Genomic DNA, 17541 nt, shown 5'->3' with positions numbered 1-17541 from the left:
ACTCTTCAAAGTCCTTCAGAGCTTCATATTACTATTATTAAGAGCTCACTGTGAGTCATATGTCTCACTACATGTTAAAGAACCGATTCAAAGTCCTTTCAAACATACATTCTTCTCATAACCTGCCAGACAAGTGGCAAACTCGTCTGTCTGCATTTCACGCAGATCGTTATAAGCAGTGTAATGTCTAGTGGAGCTCAACAAGAAAAAGAGCGAGATTTATTTACTTTTATCTTGGTGGTTATTATAATGCTACAATGATTCATACATGACAATTACTGGAAAATGATCTAGAATAGATGATGGTCATGATGGCTGTTTTGGTGTTGGCGTATGGACAGCATTTTTGGGCATCACAGTCTGTCTCTGTCTGATATTCATGAGGCAGGTCAGTGTTTCAGATCCATTCATTGGTTTCTAATGGCTTGTCATCATTTTTTGTACTGTTGTATAGATTGGTGATCATATTGATCAGTTGGCACCTGACATCTTTCTTTATAAAGCTGCGGTTACCATGTGCTGTTAACATTATATAACATTACATAACATTGTAAATGTTGAGCTTTTGAATTAAGGATCTTTTAAGTCAATATTAATATAGTTGATTCATTTGATTCCCTTAGTTTTTAAGGAAATGTCCTTGCAGACCTCGGGTCAGTGAAAGGAAATGATTAATCAAGCCATAATGACTTCATTTTTGTCCTCTATTTTCAGGTGAATGATCAGAGACGTATTCTCTGCGGTTAACCACAGGCATTATGCTTATATACCAAATTACCAATTAATATTTTACATTTGATATAGATTGGGTTACATAGTTGTTCAAGATCACACTTCTTTTTCATGTTTATCTTCATTGCTTGGACTTATCTGCCCTTCAATCCAAATGCTGAAAACAGCTCACGTTGTCTAAGCAGACTAATGAACCGATCCATTCTGAGTGTGTTACTGTGTTAGAGCCTGCTGGGAAAAGATCTCCAGTATTTGGTCATTTAGAAAAAGAGACAGTTGGGGATGTTGGGTATCATTGTAGTGTTGCACGATATACCGGTACTAGAAAGTTATTGCGATACCCTGCTTTTATGTATGATTTCTCATTTTACTAGTACCAGTACTTTAAGAATGACAGTGTTTTAATAAGAGCCAATTTCCTAAATTGCGTCGACATGCAACCGCTGCTTCCATTGCCTGCAGGCACATCGGCTGTGCAAAACTTCATATATCCGTGGGACTGCTTAAAGTCACTGACATGTTAAAGCAATAAAGAAACACGCATGAATGAGAAAATAAAGTGTGGGATGTGCTTGAGCGCGAGGCATATATTCCGTCCCCCAGAGTCTTTGAGTTTTGGTAATTTTTTTCTTATTATTAATAACAAAGATAAAATAAAATAACAAAAATAGTTATATCATGATATGAAATGTTGCCTTGGCAACTAGGCTAACTGAAATAAAATAATTTGAAGTACTAAAATGACTAAAACTGAAATAAAAATAAATTAAAGCTAAATAGAAAAACATAACAAAATTACTAAACAAACTGAAATTAAAATGAAAACTGAAAATATAAATAAAAGCTAGTTTAAAAATAAATAAATAAATGTAATGTCGTTTCAGCTCCGCCACACTATAATAGTAGGCCTATATAAATAACACTAAAATAATACTTTTTAAACATTCTTGTTGTACAGTCAGGGAAATTAAAAGGCAGGTAAAATGTCTACTACTTGTTGCTGAGCCCTGATGTGTCTTTTGGACGGTCCAATGATGTTTTAGTAGGGTGGTTTACGTACAGTGTGTATAATGTTCCTTGACAGCTGTGTGTGTGTTTGTTCAGGCTTCACTGGCATCACCTGCATGACCTTCTGTGCATAAAGCCATCAGATAACATCTCTCAGATGAACTCTGGGCACTTGAAATCTTAGTAAACGGGTTACATTCTAATCCCCAGAAATGAATAATAAAATAGAATTCACAACCCTCTACGGAGTTGGACACACTCAAGCTTAAGTGTTAAAAGCAGTGAGTGATTCTCTGACAACAAAGTGACACACCCGCTTCCTTTCACTCACTCGTCTCATTCGCTCCGGTTGAATAGTGCTTGCATTGTGCATATTTTTTCTCATTCCCACATATTTCACGCTAACACCAAAAGCGCGTGCACCACTGATCTATATAAGTGGGCGTATATAAAGCCGCCTCTGATTGTGAGGACCTAATTTACTTCTTTTTCGTTGCTTATTGCGCTTAAACGGTCAAATACATACATAATTAAGTAAAAATGCCCTTCTTGCCGAGTATCCAGGTAAATACGGTCAGTTTTGGAACATTTAGTTGAGAGAAAACACGTTGTGTAAAAGTGTATTGGATCGGTGCATAAGTTCTTAAAGTGACAGCAGCCTAATAAACCTGCTGCAGTTCTGTCATGTTAATCAAAGAACACAAGACTAACTTAATAACTTACTGCTCTTGACTGAATAACTTTATCTGTAAGCATTAATCTGTATTTAATTTTTACAATGAAAACCATCCTGTGTTATTTTACCTTTGATTACTTTTATTTCTGTAGTATTTCTTACCTGAAAACTACTGTTAGACCCACCTGAAAAACTTAAAGCCATGTTTATTTCATTTGTCACTTTATTCTATTGTATTATATGTGCTATCATTTGCAATTTGTTTATTTGTTCTTATTTTATTACTGACTGTTTACTTGTCTTTTTTGTAAATGTAGTTCAACGATTCAAATAAAGCCTCCCTGTGCTGTGTAAACTATTACAACAAAATGATAAAAAAAAATTATGAGATGAGATACATTTTCTGTATGGCAGTATAAATGGCAGATTTCCCTGTGGGATTAAATGGTATCAAATATCGATACCATTCAGCATAAAGTTCAGAGGCAAAAAAAAAATAAGTTTAGCACAGATGTAACCAACCACCCTCGGTATCTCTGGTAAATTGTAAATTTGCCAGGGATGTTTTATTTCCATGATCAAAGCTTTACAGTCTCTTTTACAATCAATGCTTTCATTTTCGGAGAACTGAGAATTCCTCTGCAAGCACAAAAGTGAAAGGTCTGACACACAAGACAGGGTTTGTTGGTCTTAATGTCGCTTAACGTCCACTCTGACCACAAGGATATGGGCCCAGAGCATTTGTACAACATTGTTTGTGACCTCTTGACATCCTGTTTCGTTTTTGCTTTCCTCCCACTTCCTTCGTTCCTTTGTGGTTGTTAAATCACTCGCAGGGTGGAGGCAGGAGGTGGTAGGACATGGCCAGCAATGACCTCACAGTCTATCTTTGCATCTCTCACATCATGCACATCATTAATGTAAAGTGGGCGAAGGTAGAATGACAAAATTACATTGTGCTTTGTGATTCAATATTTCCGAAGAGTTCACACCGTATCAGTTACTGAAATCAGTTTCCATTAAAGAGCTGGATATTGGATATTCATTATAAATCAGGTTATGCAAAATTTTCCCAGTTGCAAATCACATGCAAAGTCTCAATGAAATACTATTGATCTCTTGACGCACTCAGAAACACAGTGGTTTCCTTTTGACAGTATAAAGACATTCACAATCATGTTAAAAGCAAATTCTATTTCAAATAAATGTGAAAAATATATTAATTTTAAAATATATTAAAAATGTAAAAATAATTAAAATTATTTTAAATTATATTAAAATAGAAAACAGATATACTGTGTTTTTTAAATATATTTAAAATATAAAATTTTAAAATACATTTTATACAATTTTAAAATACATTTTAAAATATTTTAAAATATATTAAAATAGAAAACAGATATACTGTGTGTGTGTATATATATATATATATATATATATTAAAATAAGAACATTTTAAATTGTAATAATATTTCACATTATAGCCTACTGTTTTTACTGTATTTTCGATCAAATAAATGCATAAAAGAGAATTATTTAAAACAAAAAAATGTAACTTGCAGACCACAAACTGTCTAGACTAACAATATACATTGTATACCATACCATTTCCTAACATCATACCAAACATTAGCAAAGATTTGCATCATGAAAATATAGATGCAAATAAATCACTCAATCTGTCCAAAAAGAAACCACTGCGATCACTGCCAGTGTGTCATATAGGGAGAGAGTGAGAGAAAAGCGAGTGATACGACACACATGACAAGCATGCCCCATCCGAGCAGTCTTCTGGAAGCTTGTCCTGTCTGACCACATTCTCTTCCTCTATAGACCTGCTCTCACAGCCCTACCACGTTACTGCCACACATCATTTCCTGTCAGCAACTTTCTCACTGTTGTTAGTGCTTATATGCTGTATTCTGCTATCATGACAGCTCTGATAAACATCTGGTGTGTTAAATGAGATTCATGATTAGTGATGATCGGTAATCCTATATATTAGCCAGGCTGATGTTTGGATATTTTGGATTGGCCTAGGAGTGACTAGTTGACTAGTCTGTGGTAGGGCAGTCTTGTGTAATTAGGCTGCGGACAGCCCTCCAGTATTCTAACAAATAGACTAGTAGTTTTGTGTTTATGCGGTTTTAAGAGAAAAAACTTCTTGTGCAGGGTTTTGTAACACAAATAAGCTTGCATATAAGCTTATATAAAATGTATGCATATTTATACACTGCCTTTCAAGGGTTGGTAAGATTTTTAAAATGTTTTTGAAACAAGTCACTTATGCACAAGCAAGGCTGCATTAATATGATCAAAAATACAGTAAAAACTGTAATATTGTTAAAATATATTGAATAATTTTTTTAAATGTAATCCATTCTGATGGCAAATGTTCAGCATCATTACTCCAGTCTTTAGTGTCACATGATCCTTCAGAAATCATTCTAATATGCTGATTAAGTGCTGCTTAATATTTTTGTTGAGACCGTTTCTTTCAGGATTTTTTGATTAATATTTTTTTTATTTGAAATAGAATTCGCTTGTATCATTATGAATGTCTTTACTGTCATCTTTGATCAATTTAATATGTCCTGGCTGAATTAAAGTGTCTTTCAAAAAAAAAAATCGTACTCACCCCAAACTTTTCAACAGTAGTGTACATATTTATACATGATATATTGATACATGATATAGGCTATAAATGATTTGAGATTGTGTTTATATATATATATATATATATATATATGTATATATATATATATATATATATATATGTATATCTATGTTTGTGTTATATGTGTTTGTATATGTAAATAAGATCTATATATCTGTATTTTTGTGTAGAGATATATTATTGTTCATCATGACAGTTCTGGTCTCAGTCTTTATAGACCCAAATCAGTCATATACAATATAATTATCAGCTCTAGATATGGTGGCTCAGTGCTCAGTGTTTTGTGTGTGTGTGCAGAGACAATGTCTGGCTAATTGATTTAATGTGTGAATCAGAGTTCTTGGCAGACTCCCACTACTGACATTTACTAGAAGAACCACATTTATTTAGTAAATTTGCATGGGTTGTACATGAGTTTTATCAAACAACATGAGGCTTAAAGAGATAAATCTAGAGAACATTTCATTATAGGACTAAAGCTTAAGGTATTTTAATTTGGTTTTGAGCGTCTTTTTACTTTAACCTTCTTAAACTTTAGTTTAACTTAGTTTCTGAGTGGAATTATTATTACTTCCCAAAATATGACTCTCATTACTCTTCCAGAACTGGATAGCCTTTGAAATAAGTTTCTAATGTCATTAGGAGGAGGATAGTGATGCAGTCAGTCATAAATGGTGTAATAAAAGTGTCATTGTTTATTAAGATACTGCACATAGAGCATTATTCTGTTGAAAGCATTTGTATGGGGAGCATATCCTCTTCTCTCTCTCTTTCAGTCTAAGAGTGCAGGATGGAGATAGTGACAGCCCTGCACTCCCCTGCCTGCATTATTAATGGGTGGACATTTCTTCTTTCTCTGTGTGTGTGTGTGTGTGTGTGTGTGGTGCAGATGACTGAGCTAGCCAGCTGAGACGAGGAGATCAGGACCGCTCTCCTCATATCCCTGCCACCTGCAGCCATGAATGGTAAGAGCTCTGCTTTATATTTTTGTGTGTGTGTGTGTGTGTGTGTGTGTGTTTACCCACGTGTCCGAACCAACAGGATTTGTGTGTGTGTGTGTGCGGCTGTATGCACAGAGAACCTTTAGCCCCATAACGGCACTAAAACATGAGTCTCGTTCATATTTGCAGTGTGTGCATCGGTATAGCAGGAGTTACACTGCTTTGACACTGCAGCATGATCACACACCGGCGGGTCGGCCCATCTGTGAAACTGTCACGTCATTGCTTATTGATTTTGTTTATTTAATAACTGACTTGTTTTGTTTTTTAAATATACATTTTTTTTATCTTTTTTCGGTGCATTTTTAGACCGGACCGGATCACCCTGTAAATCTTTCAAGGGATGTTGTTTATTAAAGTTTCGTTTATAAGTCATTCTTCGACATGTCTGCCTTTTCCATTTGAGAACGGTTGTTTTAAAGTACATTTCTCTATGATTATGGTCTATCTATTACGAAATGGTCTATCAGATTTTCATTTTTGCTATCTCAAGATAAAATCATTAAAAATTATTTGTTAGAATATTCAGACAGTTTCAGTCCAAAATGGCTGCTGTTCTTCCTGTTATCTTTAGCAATCAAGAGTCAACAATGACTTGTTGGTAGAAAAATGTAATGTTTCTTTCTATGTTATGTGATGGAGTGATTTCGTATGATGAATCAAATTGTGAATGTAAAGTGACAGTAAAACTTGCCAACTTTTGAACTTGGAACTCCTCTGAAAAGTCAAATGATGTCACTTCCTCTTCATTATGTCATTTAAAATGACAGCTCACTATTATTTTTATTATAAATAAGTGTGGTTGGTGAAAGGTTATTTTGTAAAGCATAGAAAGTTTTTTTTTTAATGTTTAATAAATAAAATAAAATAAAATAATAAAATAAAATCTTAAAAAATAATTTTACAAAATTGTTTAAATGAAATATATGTAACTGCTTATACAGAAATGTGCAAATGCAAATCCTACTTTTAGATGAAAAAAATAACATGGAATGACATTTCAATAAAATGCATTTATAATATTTAATTATTTTATTCAAGCTTGCTTATTGTATTTAAGCTTGACTTTAACTCTGCGATTTCAATAAATATCAGAGTGATTTACATCCACTTTAAAAGTTAAATTTCAGTCTGACTAAAGTAATAATTTGTCTTTTTAAAAAAGTAATTTAAACGTTTTCATCTGACTCAAATTGTGAGGGCTTGGTGTTGTGTGTTTGCTGTGAAAGACAGAAATGATGTGCCATGTATTTATCATTTAAACAAACTGACTCTGCAAAAGCTAACTGTACTGTAAATGTACTTGCTGATACTAGAGCAGAGGTGGACAAAGTACACAACTTCCTTACTTGAGTGAAAGTACAGATACTACTGGTCAAATATTACTCCGTTACAAGTAAAGATTGTAAAGACCTATTTTTACTTAAGTAAAAGTACAGAAGTACTCGTTTTTAAAAGTACTTAAGTATCAAAAGTAAAAAGTAAGTGTCAATACATTGTTTTATTTGAAAATGAAAATCAGGTTGATGTCAGAATCCAACGTCAGATTGACATTAATCTCCAACGTTGGACAGACGGGTTGACGTCAGAAACCAGCATCAGTCGGGTTCTGATGTCAACCCGACTTTCATTTCCAACCAAAATCATCCCCTGACTGACGTTACTACTTTCTACTTAAGGACCTTGACAGAAATGTAGTGGAGTAAAAAGTATGATATTTGTCTTTCAAATGTAGTGAAGTTAAAGTAAAAAGTTTCCAGAAAAAATAATACTCAAGTAAAGTAGATACTCAAAAAGTGTACTTAAGTACAGTAGTACTCAAGTAAATGTACTTTGTTACTGTCCACCTCTTTACTAGAGTACTGAATCTGTCAGCAGCATCACAGTGGTGTTGCCTGCATTATTTGTAGTTTAATTCTCTCTTCTCTCTCCTTCTCTCCCTCTCTCTCTCACATATACCTCATTCTTTTTGTGTCTACTTTTCTTTTAAGGTGGTCGGAGTATGTGGGCTATAACCCCAGAGGAGAGGGACAAACATGATCAGAAGTTTGACACCCTCTCGCCAGTGCAGGGCTTTGTTACAGGTATGTGCTTGGGAACCTTTGCTTGTGTTAAATGCTAAACTTTTTGATATAAAGGCTACATTTTATTTACAAGCATAAATGTTACTTGCATATTAATTTATTTTCCAAAACTATTACTATTCATTTTTGTGTATAGCGGAGAAGGCACGAAACTTCTTCATTCAATCTGGGCTTCCTCAGTCTGTGCTAGCTGAGATCTGGTGAGAAATCTTGACCATGCACAATATGTTTAAAATTAAATATATAAATTTTATCTTGCTCTGATCGCTTGCCTGTTTTTTTTTTTGTATGCGGCAGGGCCCTGGCTGATATGAATAAAGATGGTAGGATGGACCGCCTGGAGTTTTCTATAGCCATGAAGCTGATCAAGATGAAACTACAGGGACAGAATCTTCCTACAGCTCTGCCTATCATCATGAAGCAGCCACCTGTGCCAGCTCCAACCATGCCAGCAACACCTCTCGGTGCGCTGCCAAACTACACTATTACCAGCAGAGCAGTGATCTGAGAGGGCATTGGGATTATAACACGCTTGCACTGTAACATAAATGGAAATCTGCATTCTTACGCAGTTTATTGTTGTAATTACAGATTAATTATGTTAATCTAATTGTTATCTTTACTCAGTACCACAAAACAGAACAGGCTACATTTTTTTCTTCTATTCTATCCATGACTGTCTGCAGTCACACATGAATGCTGTTCAAACATCAATATTCAGTGTTCAGCAACCTGGCCCGCGTTCTATGGAGGTCATTTATGTAGAGTTCATTCAAGTCTTAAAGGCACAATAACGAAAGCCCGTTTAATGCTAAGTTATGACTGTTTTTGATGCAAAAAGACTCAGATTAACATTATTAGAAGATTTAAGCAATGCTACACAAGTGTAGAAAGATATTTCCCCATTTGCTGAGAAAACCTCATTCCTCATGAAAGTCCTTCTTATGACAGCAGGTGCACAGCTTGATGGCCACAAGATTCAGTTGAGTTGTAATGTGGAACAGATGGCTATAACCACGACCTTCAACGTGTACTAGAGACACGTGTCTACAACTTGTGAGATTTGAGAAGTAGCTCCTGAATTCAGTGCTTGTAAAAATGAGATTTAGCTAGAGTTAAACTAGTGAGGTCTTGCTATAAGAATAAATGGTTTGAAAACTTCTCAAACACTTTGTTAAAGGAATGTATCACATTTTGTTGTGTTATGTCTGTTTAATGTTATCCTTTGTGCCTTTTCAGGAATGGGAACTATGCCAAATGTACCCATGATGCCCAACGTGCCCATTCTGACCCCTATACCAATGACCACTATGACTTCCATGATGGGCACAGGTCTGTCGATGCCAGTGATTCCCACCATCAGCACTCCAGCCCTGCCTAATGGACCTATTGCCATTCTACATCCAACCCCCATCTCACTCACCTCCAGTAAGAAACGCTGTAACATTTTAACCCTCTGGGGTCCTTCGTTTAACAGTCACAGTCAGGACCTTCGGGTCCAAATGGATTAATATATATATAAAAAAATCATAATATTTTTTTTTTTTTACTTGTTTTTTATAATATTTTTTCTTTTCTTTTTTGGTGTTGTGAGATAATTTTATGATTTATAATTAATATTTATGCAATAATTATGACCCATTTTTTCCCATTGAATATAATAGAATTTTTTATATATATAATTTTTATTTTATTTTTATTAAAGCTGTATTTCATTTTAGAGTCAAGCCTAGGCCTCATGAAAGCAATTTTTGAAATGAGATGGGCGCCAACTGGTGGACACACTGAGCATTTTTATCACGCAATAGCACATTTTTACCACTAGTGGATTTACAGCTCTCTGTAGAAAGGCTTGCGAATTCTAGTGATTTTTGCACATATTTGCCAATTTTTTTTCAGGTTGTTGATTTTAAAATATAATAACAGATTCTCAAAGACTATTTTTGTCGTTTTTTCATGAATAATTGCTTTTGATGAATAATTGCTTTTATTTCACACATTTCCCAAAATTAGCTTTCATTTGTGTGTGTGTGTGTGTGTGTGTGTCTGTTTTGCACTCTTGATGTTTTAGAGATTCACCCCTTCACTGTTGAGTCCTTTTTTCTGCATCCTGGCTGATTTGTAGATTGTATGCACAAAAAAACTCTGTGTTTTCATATTTTTGACAATTTCCCATTAATTTCCTATGGGGGTCATTTTTGACCAAAGAGCAGAAGTGTGACGACCACTTAGCATGCTTGGATCATGACCTCAATATTTTGTGTGTGTTCACATACCTAATACCATAAAAGTCACCTAGTTTCGTAACATTCCGATGAAGCTGTGATTTTTAAAAATTCAAAACAGATTTTTGTAATCTGAATTTATTAGTGTATATGTGTATAAAAGTGTGTTTGTGTGTGTGTGTGTGTGGATGTGTCTGTTTTGCACTCTTGATGTTTTATAGATTCACCCCTTCATGGTTGTGTGCTTTTTTTCTGGATCGTGGCTGATTTGTAGATTGTACGCACAATCCTGTCCCCAATTTTTTTGGGTGTTCATATACCAAGTACCAACAAAGTCACCAAATTTCGGACCATTCCGATGAAGCTATGATTTTTTAAAAATTTTTATTTAAACGCTTCGGGTCCATTTGGACCCGAAGGACCCCAGAGGGTTAAAGTGTTTTTGATCAAATAAATGCAGTTTTGGAGAGCATAAAACATAAAAAACATAAAAAAATGTTACAGACCCCAAACTTTAGTAGAGTATATATCCATATATGTTGTGTCATTGTGAATGCTGTAAAGCCAAGAACCTCTGTGAGTGTTCAGTGTGCTAAAGGTGAAATTTCACTGATCTCTCTCTTTGCTCTTACTGAAGTCAGCATTTATTCTGCTTCAGTGTTCCTGTGTCATGACTTGCTCAGCTTGTACCTATAAGACTGAGCTATGTGTAGATTTACCAAGAAGCACTTAATGCATAAACAGTCTCAAAATGATGACTTTGTGGCATATACTGATTTTGTGCACAAAATATTGCAGTATTTTGACTTGCATTATATATTCCTTTATTAATGGCTTGTGCACTCTGTTCTGGAAGATTTCACACAGTGTCACACATTTTTCTTAAAGATGTGTTTTTTTTTTTTTTTCTGTAGCTCTTCCGCTGTCAAGTTCATTTTCATCTTCTCCACTGGGCTTCTCTGCCACTTCAATGAACAAGACCCCATCTTTGCTGGACCTGGGCTCGAGCAGGTCAGGAACTTTCACACATGGACTTAAGTCTATTTATAATCCATTTAATGTGCATATAAAACTCTCTGCACACAAAGTGACTTGTGTACTTATGTCTGCAGCTCAAACTCTTCCCCCTCCTTATCGTTGGCCAGCAACTCTCCTAAGGGCGGCCCTTCTGATTGGGCCGTCCCACAGGCATCACGGCTCAAATACAGGCAGCAGTTTAACAGCCTGGACAAGCAAATGATCGGTTATCTAACAGGTACTTCACTGTAAATGATTTTCAAAGAATCATCAAATCAATAATGGGTGAAAAAAATGGTCAGTTGTCTTACTGGTGTGCAAAGAATTGCCAAAGGGATTGTTCAGCTAGTACTAAATTACTGTAGATTCTCTTAATGATGCCTGGCTACAAAACATTTGAAATGCCACTGTGATTACTGTAATAATCTGATGAATTTCACACCTGATGTAGAGACTTCAGCTGAAGGCTACGGTAATAGTTCTGTAAGATGACAATCCACACCCATGTGGCTCATATGCATAGCACATGAGTGTATCACTTGCATACATCATAACAAAGACATCTACTAGAGAATTTCAGGAATGAGGAAGTGGGTAAAGCATGACTTTGTGGGGTCGTTTTCACAAGTTTATGGCATCAAGTTTAATCCCACTGCCTACATCTCAGGGGCAAGCTGTTTTGTTACACGTCATTTATGAAGAAAGCTATTTTTTTTCAATGTGTGTGAACAGTTTCTAGATGTGGTAACATGTTTAAGTGGATTCCAGTGTTGTCACATTAAGAATATCGATCAGCTAGACAGACCAGTTATGTTAGTACAGCAACAGTATCAACTAGCTGGTTGAAAAAAACAACTATAAAAAAGACAGTTTCTTAAACAGCGAATAGAAAGGGATTTGTTTAAGTTAAGCAGAGATGTATGTCTATGAATATGGTAATTAAGATATTCTTTCTTTAATCTTTTTTCTGCAGGTCTTCAAGTTAGAACTGCAATGGCTACAACATTGCTTACTCAGACTCAGCTAGCTGCCATCTGGTAGGTGTTTTCATTCCCCAGTATTTCCGTGAAGCATTTTTTATAAATCTTACTTTGAATCATTGGAATATTTTAGTTTTTTTTTTTTTTGCCCTATGTTCAAGAGTTGTTGCATGCAATATAAGCATGTGACATGCAATTTTTTGACAGGCCTAATATTATGAAACATGTGAAAGGTGGGTTTAAAAGTCCACTTTTGAAAAAGCTTTTATTGTTTTCTAATTTATAGTTTTTTTTTGTTTGTTTTTTACAGATGATATTGTCAGCATAATTTTTTTTTGAAAAATGTATTTAAAACTTAATACATTTCAGATTGTCTAAATATTTAGTACATGCCCTTTTGATTTAATGACATGTTTTGTGTGTGTGTGTGTGTGTGTGTATGTGTTTTGTTTTGTTTTGTCAGGAATCTGGCTGATGTAGATAAGGATGGCAAACTGAAGGCTGATGAGTTTATTCTTGCCATGCATCTGGTAGACATGGCAAAAATGGGACAGGCGCTGCCTATGGCACTTCCTTCAGACTTGGTGCCCCCATCACTGAGGTACTGTTGAAAAGATTGTAATCTGCTATTGGCTGAACTTTATTATATACAAAACTTTGGTCTTGAATGCATGAATTACTTAAGCTGTTTTAACAATGTTCTTTCTCCATACATATGAACCTTTAGGGGGAAGCTAGGTGACTCTCTGAATGGAACCACTCCCTCAATTTACGCAACTCTGGCTGAGGACCTCTATGAATCTGAGCCTCCACAGAAATCAAGGAACAATTGTACGGCTTTACACCACACCCATTATTACATAATACAAATATCAATGACTCGCTTATTTTACAAAAAATCCTCCCGCTTTTACACAGCGTATTTCAAAACAGACGTCTTCTAATTAGGCACACCAATTGTATAATATTGTTTGATTAGTTTAAATTTCCTAAATATTGAATTATGCTCATTACTGGGTGTGATTTACATCCTACTTACTTTAAGCATGTAGTAGCCCTCCCTTCCTCCCTGCATATTTTTTAGACACTTAACTCACAATAAAATGTAAAAATATCATTATTAATTACCAAAAAAAAGAGGCATACGTTTTGTTTATAAACACTATATAAATGCCATATATCTGGAAAATTGTTGCTTGAACATTCCAGTTCACTTTAATAATTTAAATGTGTGTTCTGTGTATCTAGTGACTTTTGAAGATAAGTTTAAGAAAAATATGGAGATGGGAAATGCTGAGCTGGAGAAGCGCCGACTGGCCCTGCTGGAGCAGCAGCGCAGGGAAGAGGAGAGGAGGGCACAGAAGGCCAGAGAGGAGCAAGAGAGGAGAGAGAGGGAGGCACGAGAGCTGGAGCTGAAGAGGAAGAGGGAGGAGGAGCTCAGACTGGAGCGACAGAGAGAGTTGGAGAGACAGAGGGAGGAGGAGAGACTCAGAGAGCTGGAGAGGAAGGAGGTGAGCGGGCGACCTTGTGAAAATGTGTCAGGTTCAGACCAAATGTACATTTCTCAAAATATGTTTCAGTAATCTACAGAAATAAAAAAACACAGAGTTTTTACTGACCACTACTATGATGGTCTTCACAGGCAGCCAAGAAGGAGCTGGAGCGTCAACGGCAGATTGAGTGGGAGAAGAGGAGAAAGCAGGAGCTCCAAAACCAGAAGAGCGAGGAGCAAGAGGAGATCATCAAGCTCCGAGCCAAGAAAAGGAGTCTGGAGATGGAGCTGGAGGCTGTGGTGAGGCTTTAGGGATGAGATTTCAGCTAGACTTTAAATTTAACAACACTATTTCTACTGTGCACAATTACTGAATAATTCCTTATTTTTAAAATGGAAAATGGACAGAATGCTTGATAAAGAGATTTCCGTCCCTTTTTCTTCTTTTCTTTTAGGGCAACAAGCAGAAACAAATCTCTGACAAGCTCCGAGATGCTCAAGGCAAAAAGAGAATCCATAAAAACGAGCTGGAAATGATCAACCAGAAAAGAGACTCCTGCATCTCTGAAATAAACACTCTGCAGAAACAGTTAGAGGTCTGACTGCTGCATCCATACCAGCACACACTCTTCATATATTCATTTATTTATTAATTTACTCTAAAATCTTTATTGATAATTAATATAACTCAATTTTAGAAGTAGGCTGCCTCAGAAGAGGATAGCGGTAATCATTACAACTTACTTTTTTTTTTTTTTTTTTTTTACCCCCAGGAATTTAAGAGAAAGTTGGGACAGTCAACCACAGAACAGCTAAAACTCAGTGACAGACTCCGCAGCCTGAGTCTTAACAACCTCCCTAGTAAGATACATTAGCCAATCATATGTTTGTTCTGATTTTTTTTTTTTTTTCAATCATTGCTATTTAAAAAAATAATAATAATAATTGTGATACAAGCATCTGGAATTGTGTAAGATAAAAATGACTTGCAGTGAGCATGAATGATGTTGAATTTTTTTTGAAAAAAAAAAAAAAAAAAAAAAAAAAAAAAAATATATATATATATATATATATATATATATATATATATATATATATATATATATATATATATAAACCTTTTTTCCTGTAATTATAAGAGCATCAACAATTTGTTTAAAATGTTTCTGCTGTTTTTTTCCTCCATGTTGCAGCTGCAACAGTAAAGATTTTACAGAGGAATATGGAAGAGAAGGATCTTAACTGTCGAAAGCTTAAAGACCAGCTTAATACTTTGGAGAATGAGACTGCAGTAAAATTAGCAGACATGGATCAGTATAAGAAAGAAATCCAGGTAATCTATTAATACCATGATTAACACATTCATGTGAACCAATCAGAACAGAACAAAACCACCAGATTACCACCATATATATAAAATATATAATTCCCCAGCTTTAGCGATTTAGCATTTCTATAGTCAGTGCTAACAGCAAATAGACTGCTACTGTTGACACTAATGCAAATAACCCCTATGCTTTTGTCCCTGTGTCTTTATCACTAGCTGTAGAGCTTTTCTGTCTGTCTGTCTACTTGTCTGTCTCTCCCTGGCTTTCGCTGCAGTTTGAGGAAATGGATGACTGCATGCTTAAAGGCCTGCTCTCTTTACTGAGTTGCCTCAGCAATCTCTTCTTCCTTCTGAAGGTTGCACATCTCTTTCCCTCCTCCTGCTCATTCCTACTGTAGCAGCTTCACCTTTAGATCATTACTAATGGTTCTTTACTGCACAAATGATTAGGCATGTATTACAGTCAATATAAATTTCCATTTGTAATGTGTTTTACTTCCATATTGCGACTCATTTCTTAGTGAAGCAGAAATAATATATTTGGGTTTTTATACATCAGAATCAAACTGAATAGAAACATGTTATATGATTAACAATGTTTTCTGTCAATGTGATCTTGGTTATATTGGAAGTCATTTCAGAGGTAGAGAAATATTTTGATGAATTGTGTACATTCGGACTAGTAATATTTATTAAAAAGTGTAAAATTTTATTATCATTGTGATACTACTTTATAGATTTTGTTAATATTTAGCTTTTTTGCATTTGTGTTTGTTTTTACATTTTTTTCTGTTTTTATTTTGTTGTAGTAATTTTGTTTTTGTCTTTTTTTATTCATTTTTTTAAAATGTTTTTATTAATTTGATTTCAGTTTTACTTTTTTTAGTACATTAAAAGTTAAACTAAATGAGAATGAGAAATATTTTCTTGACAGCTAGCTGAAATAAGTTTCTCTCTTTTATATTTATTTTAGTTAACTTTTTTAGCAACAGAAATTGTTTTTTTATGTTTTTTGTTTTTGTAGGTAACTATAATAACAACCCTGTTTTGGAGTAAATTAGTGTGAATACATGTCAAATCCACCTTAAATCCTTCAATTATTGCTAATGTGTAGCAATAAATGAAACCTGGTACCAGTGTTAAGTTGGGTAAATTTTGATTTCATTTTAACTTTAAGGACTTTTTGGCTCTCTGTTACACGAATTGTGTCTGAATTGAGTTCAGTGTGTCATAATCTTGTGGTTTGTTTATCAGGACCTCCGAGAGAGCCAGAGGATGCAAGAGTCTGCTTTGGAAAAACTTCGCAACATTAAGGAAGAAAAGATTCGAGAGCTAAAGAAACGCAAGCAGGAGGAACTGGAAAAGAAGAGGAGAGAAGAGGAAGAGCAGAAGTAAGAAATTATTTCCCATAGTACACTCACACTTACAGAGCCTTTTAAAAGCATTCAGGATTTCACTGGCAAAATTTATTTCCTAATGCAGACGCATCAAACTGGAGAAGGAGCGGCAGTGGCAGGAGAAACTGCGGCGTGATGAGGAGGAGAAACAGAGGAAAATACAGGAGGAGAGAGATGCCAAACTTCGTGAGGAGGAGGAGAGGGAGAGACAAGCTCGTTTACAGGCTGCTAAAGAACAAGCTGAACGAGAGCGCAAGGCCCGGGAAGAGGAGGAAGAAAGGAGAGAACAAGAGAGACAGAGATTTGAGGAGAAAAGGAGGCAGGAGGAAGAGGAGGACCGCAGGCGGCGGGATGAAGAAAGGAGGAAACTGGAGGAAGAGAGGAGAAAACTGGAGGAAGAAAGAAAAAAACTGGAGGAGGAGAGAAGACGGCAGGAAGAGTTGAGATTGGAGGAGGAGGAGAGGAAGCGCGAGGAGCGGAAAAGGGCAGAGGAGGAGCGGAAGATGAAAGAGGAGGAGAGACGAGAAGAGGAAAGAAGAAGGGAACGTGAGGAGGAGGAGAGGAGGCGACATCGTGCACAGGAGGCTGCCATGAGAGATGCAGAGGAGAGGAAGAGACTAGAAGAAGAGAGAAAGAGAAAAGAGGAAGACCGGAAAAGGCAGGAAGAGGAGGACAGGAGGCGTCGGGAGGAGGAGCAAAAGAAACAGGATGAGGAGAGGAAGAGGAAACAGCAGGAGGAAGAGGCCGCAGCTGCGAGGCTGAGAGACGATGAACAGAACAAGAAGACCACTGTCAAATCAGACATTGTTGCTGCTCTTCTGCGTGGCCTGGAGGAGAGAAAGGGTAAGAAAAAAAAATGCACCATGAGTTTTAAAATCAACTAGCGTGGTTAGTCGAGTCATCTCTGATGTGATTGGAATGAATG

General features: G+C 35.8%; 1 protein-coding gene across 3 annotated transcripts in view; it reads left to right on the top strand.

Annotated features, from left to right (window-relative positions):
* itsn2b (intersectin 2b) overlaps positions 1–17541 on the top strand; it is a 28799-nt gene that overhangs the window by 426 nt on the left and 10832 nt on the right. For all 3 annotated transcript variants that reach the window (XM_084096676.1, XM_084096674.1, XM_084096675.1), the window contains exons 2-18: positions 5983–6058; positions 8086–8178; positions 8315–8378; positions 8476–8642; positions 9418–9606; positions 11318–11414; positions 11516–11658; positions 12394–12457; positions 12864–13001; positions 13128–13231; positions 13649–13911; positions 14043–14192; positions 14348–14488; positions 14666–14753; positions 15086–15225; positions 16474–16610; positions 16702–17459. In XM_084096676.1, the coding sequence (XP_083952802.1) occupies positions 6052–6058; positions 8086–8178; positions 8315–8378; positions 8476–8642; positions 9418–9606; positions 11318–11414; positions 11516–11658; positions 12394–12457; positions 12864–13001; positions 13128–13231; positions 13649–13911; positions 14043–14192; positions 14348–14488; positions 14666–14753; positions 15086–15225; positions 16474–16610; positions 16702–17459 (2743 nt within the window). In that variant the 5' untranslated portion in view covers positions 5983–6051. The remainder of the gene's footprint in view (positions 1–5982; positions 6059–8085; positions 8179–8314; positions 8379–8475; positions 8643–9417; positions 9607–11317; positions 11415–11515; positions 11659–12393; positions 12458–12863; positions 13002–13127; positions 13232–13648; positions 13912–14042; positions 14193–14347; positions 14489–14665; positions 14754–15085; positions 15226–16473; positions 16611–16701; positions 17460–17541) is intronic.

Source organism: Abramis brama (assembly GCF_963993115.1).
Source record: "Abramis brama genome assembly, chromosome: 21".
NCBI lineage: Eukaryota > Metazoa > Chordata > Actinopteri > Cypriniformes > Leuciscidae > Abramis > Abramis brama.
The sequence above is the reverse complement of the archived record's forward strand: the minus strand, read 5'-3'. Positions and strand labels throughout refer to the sequence as shown.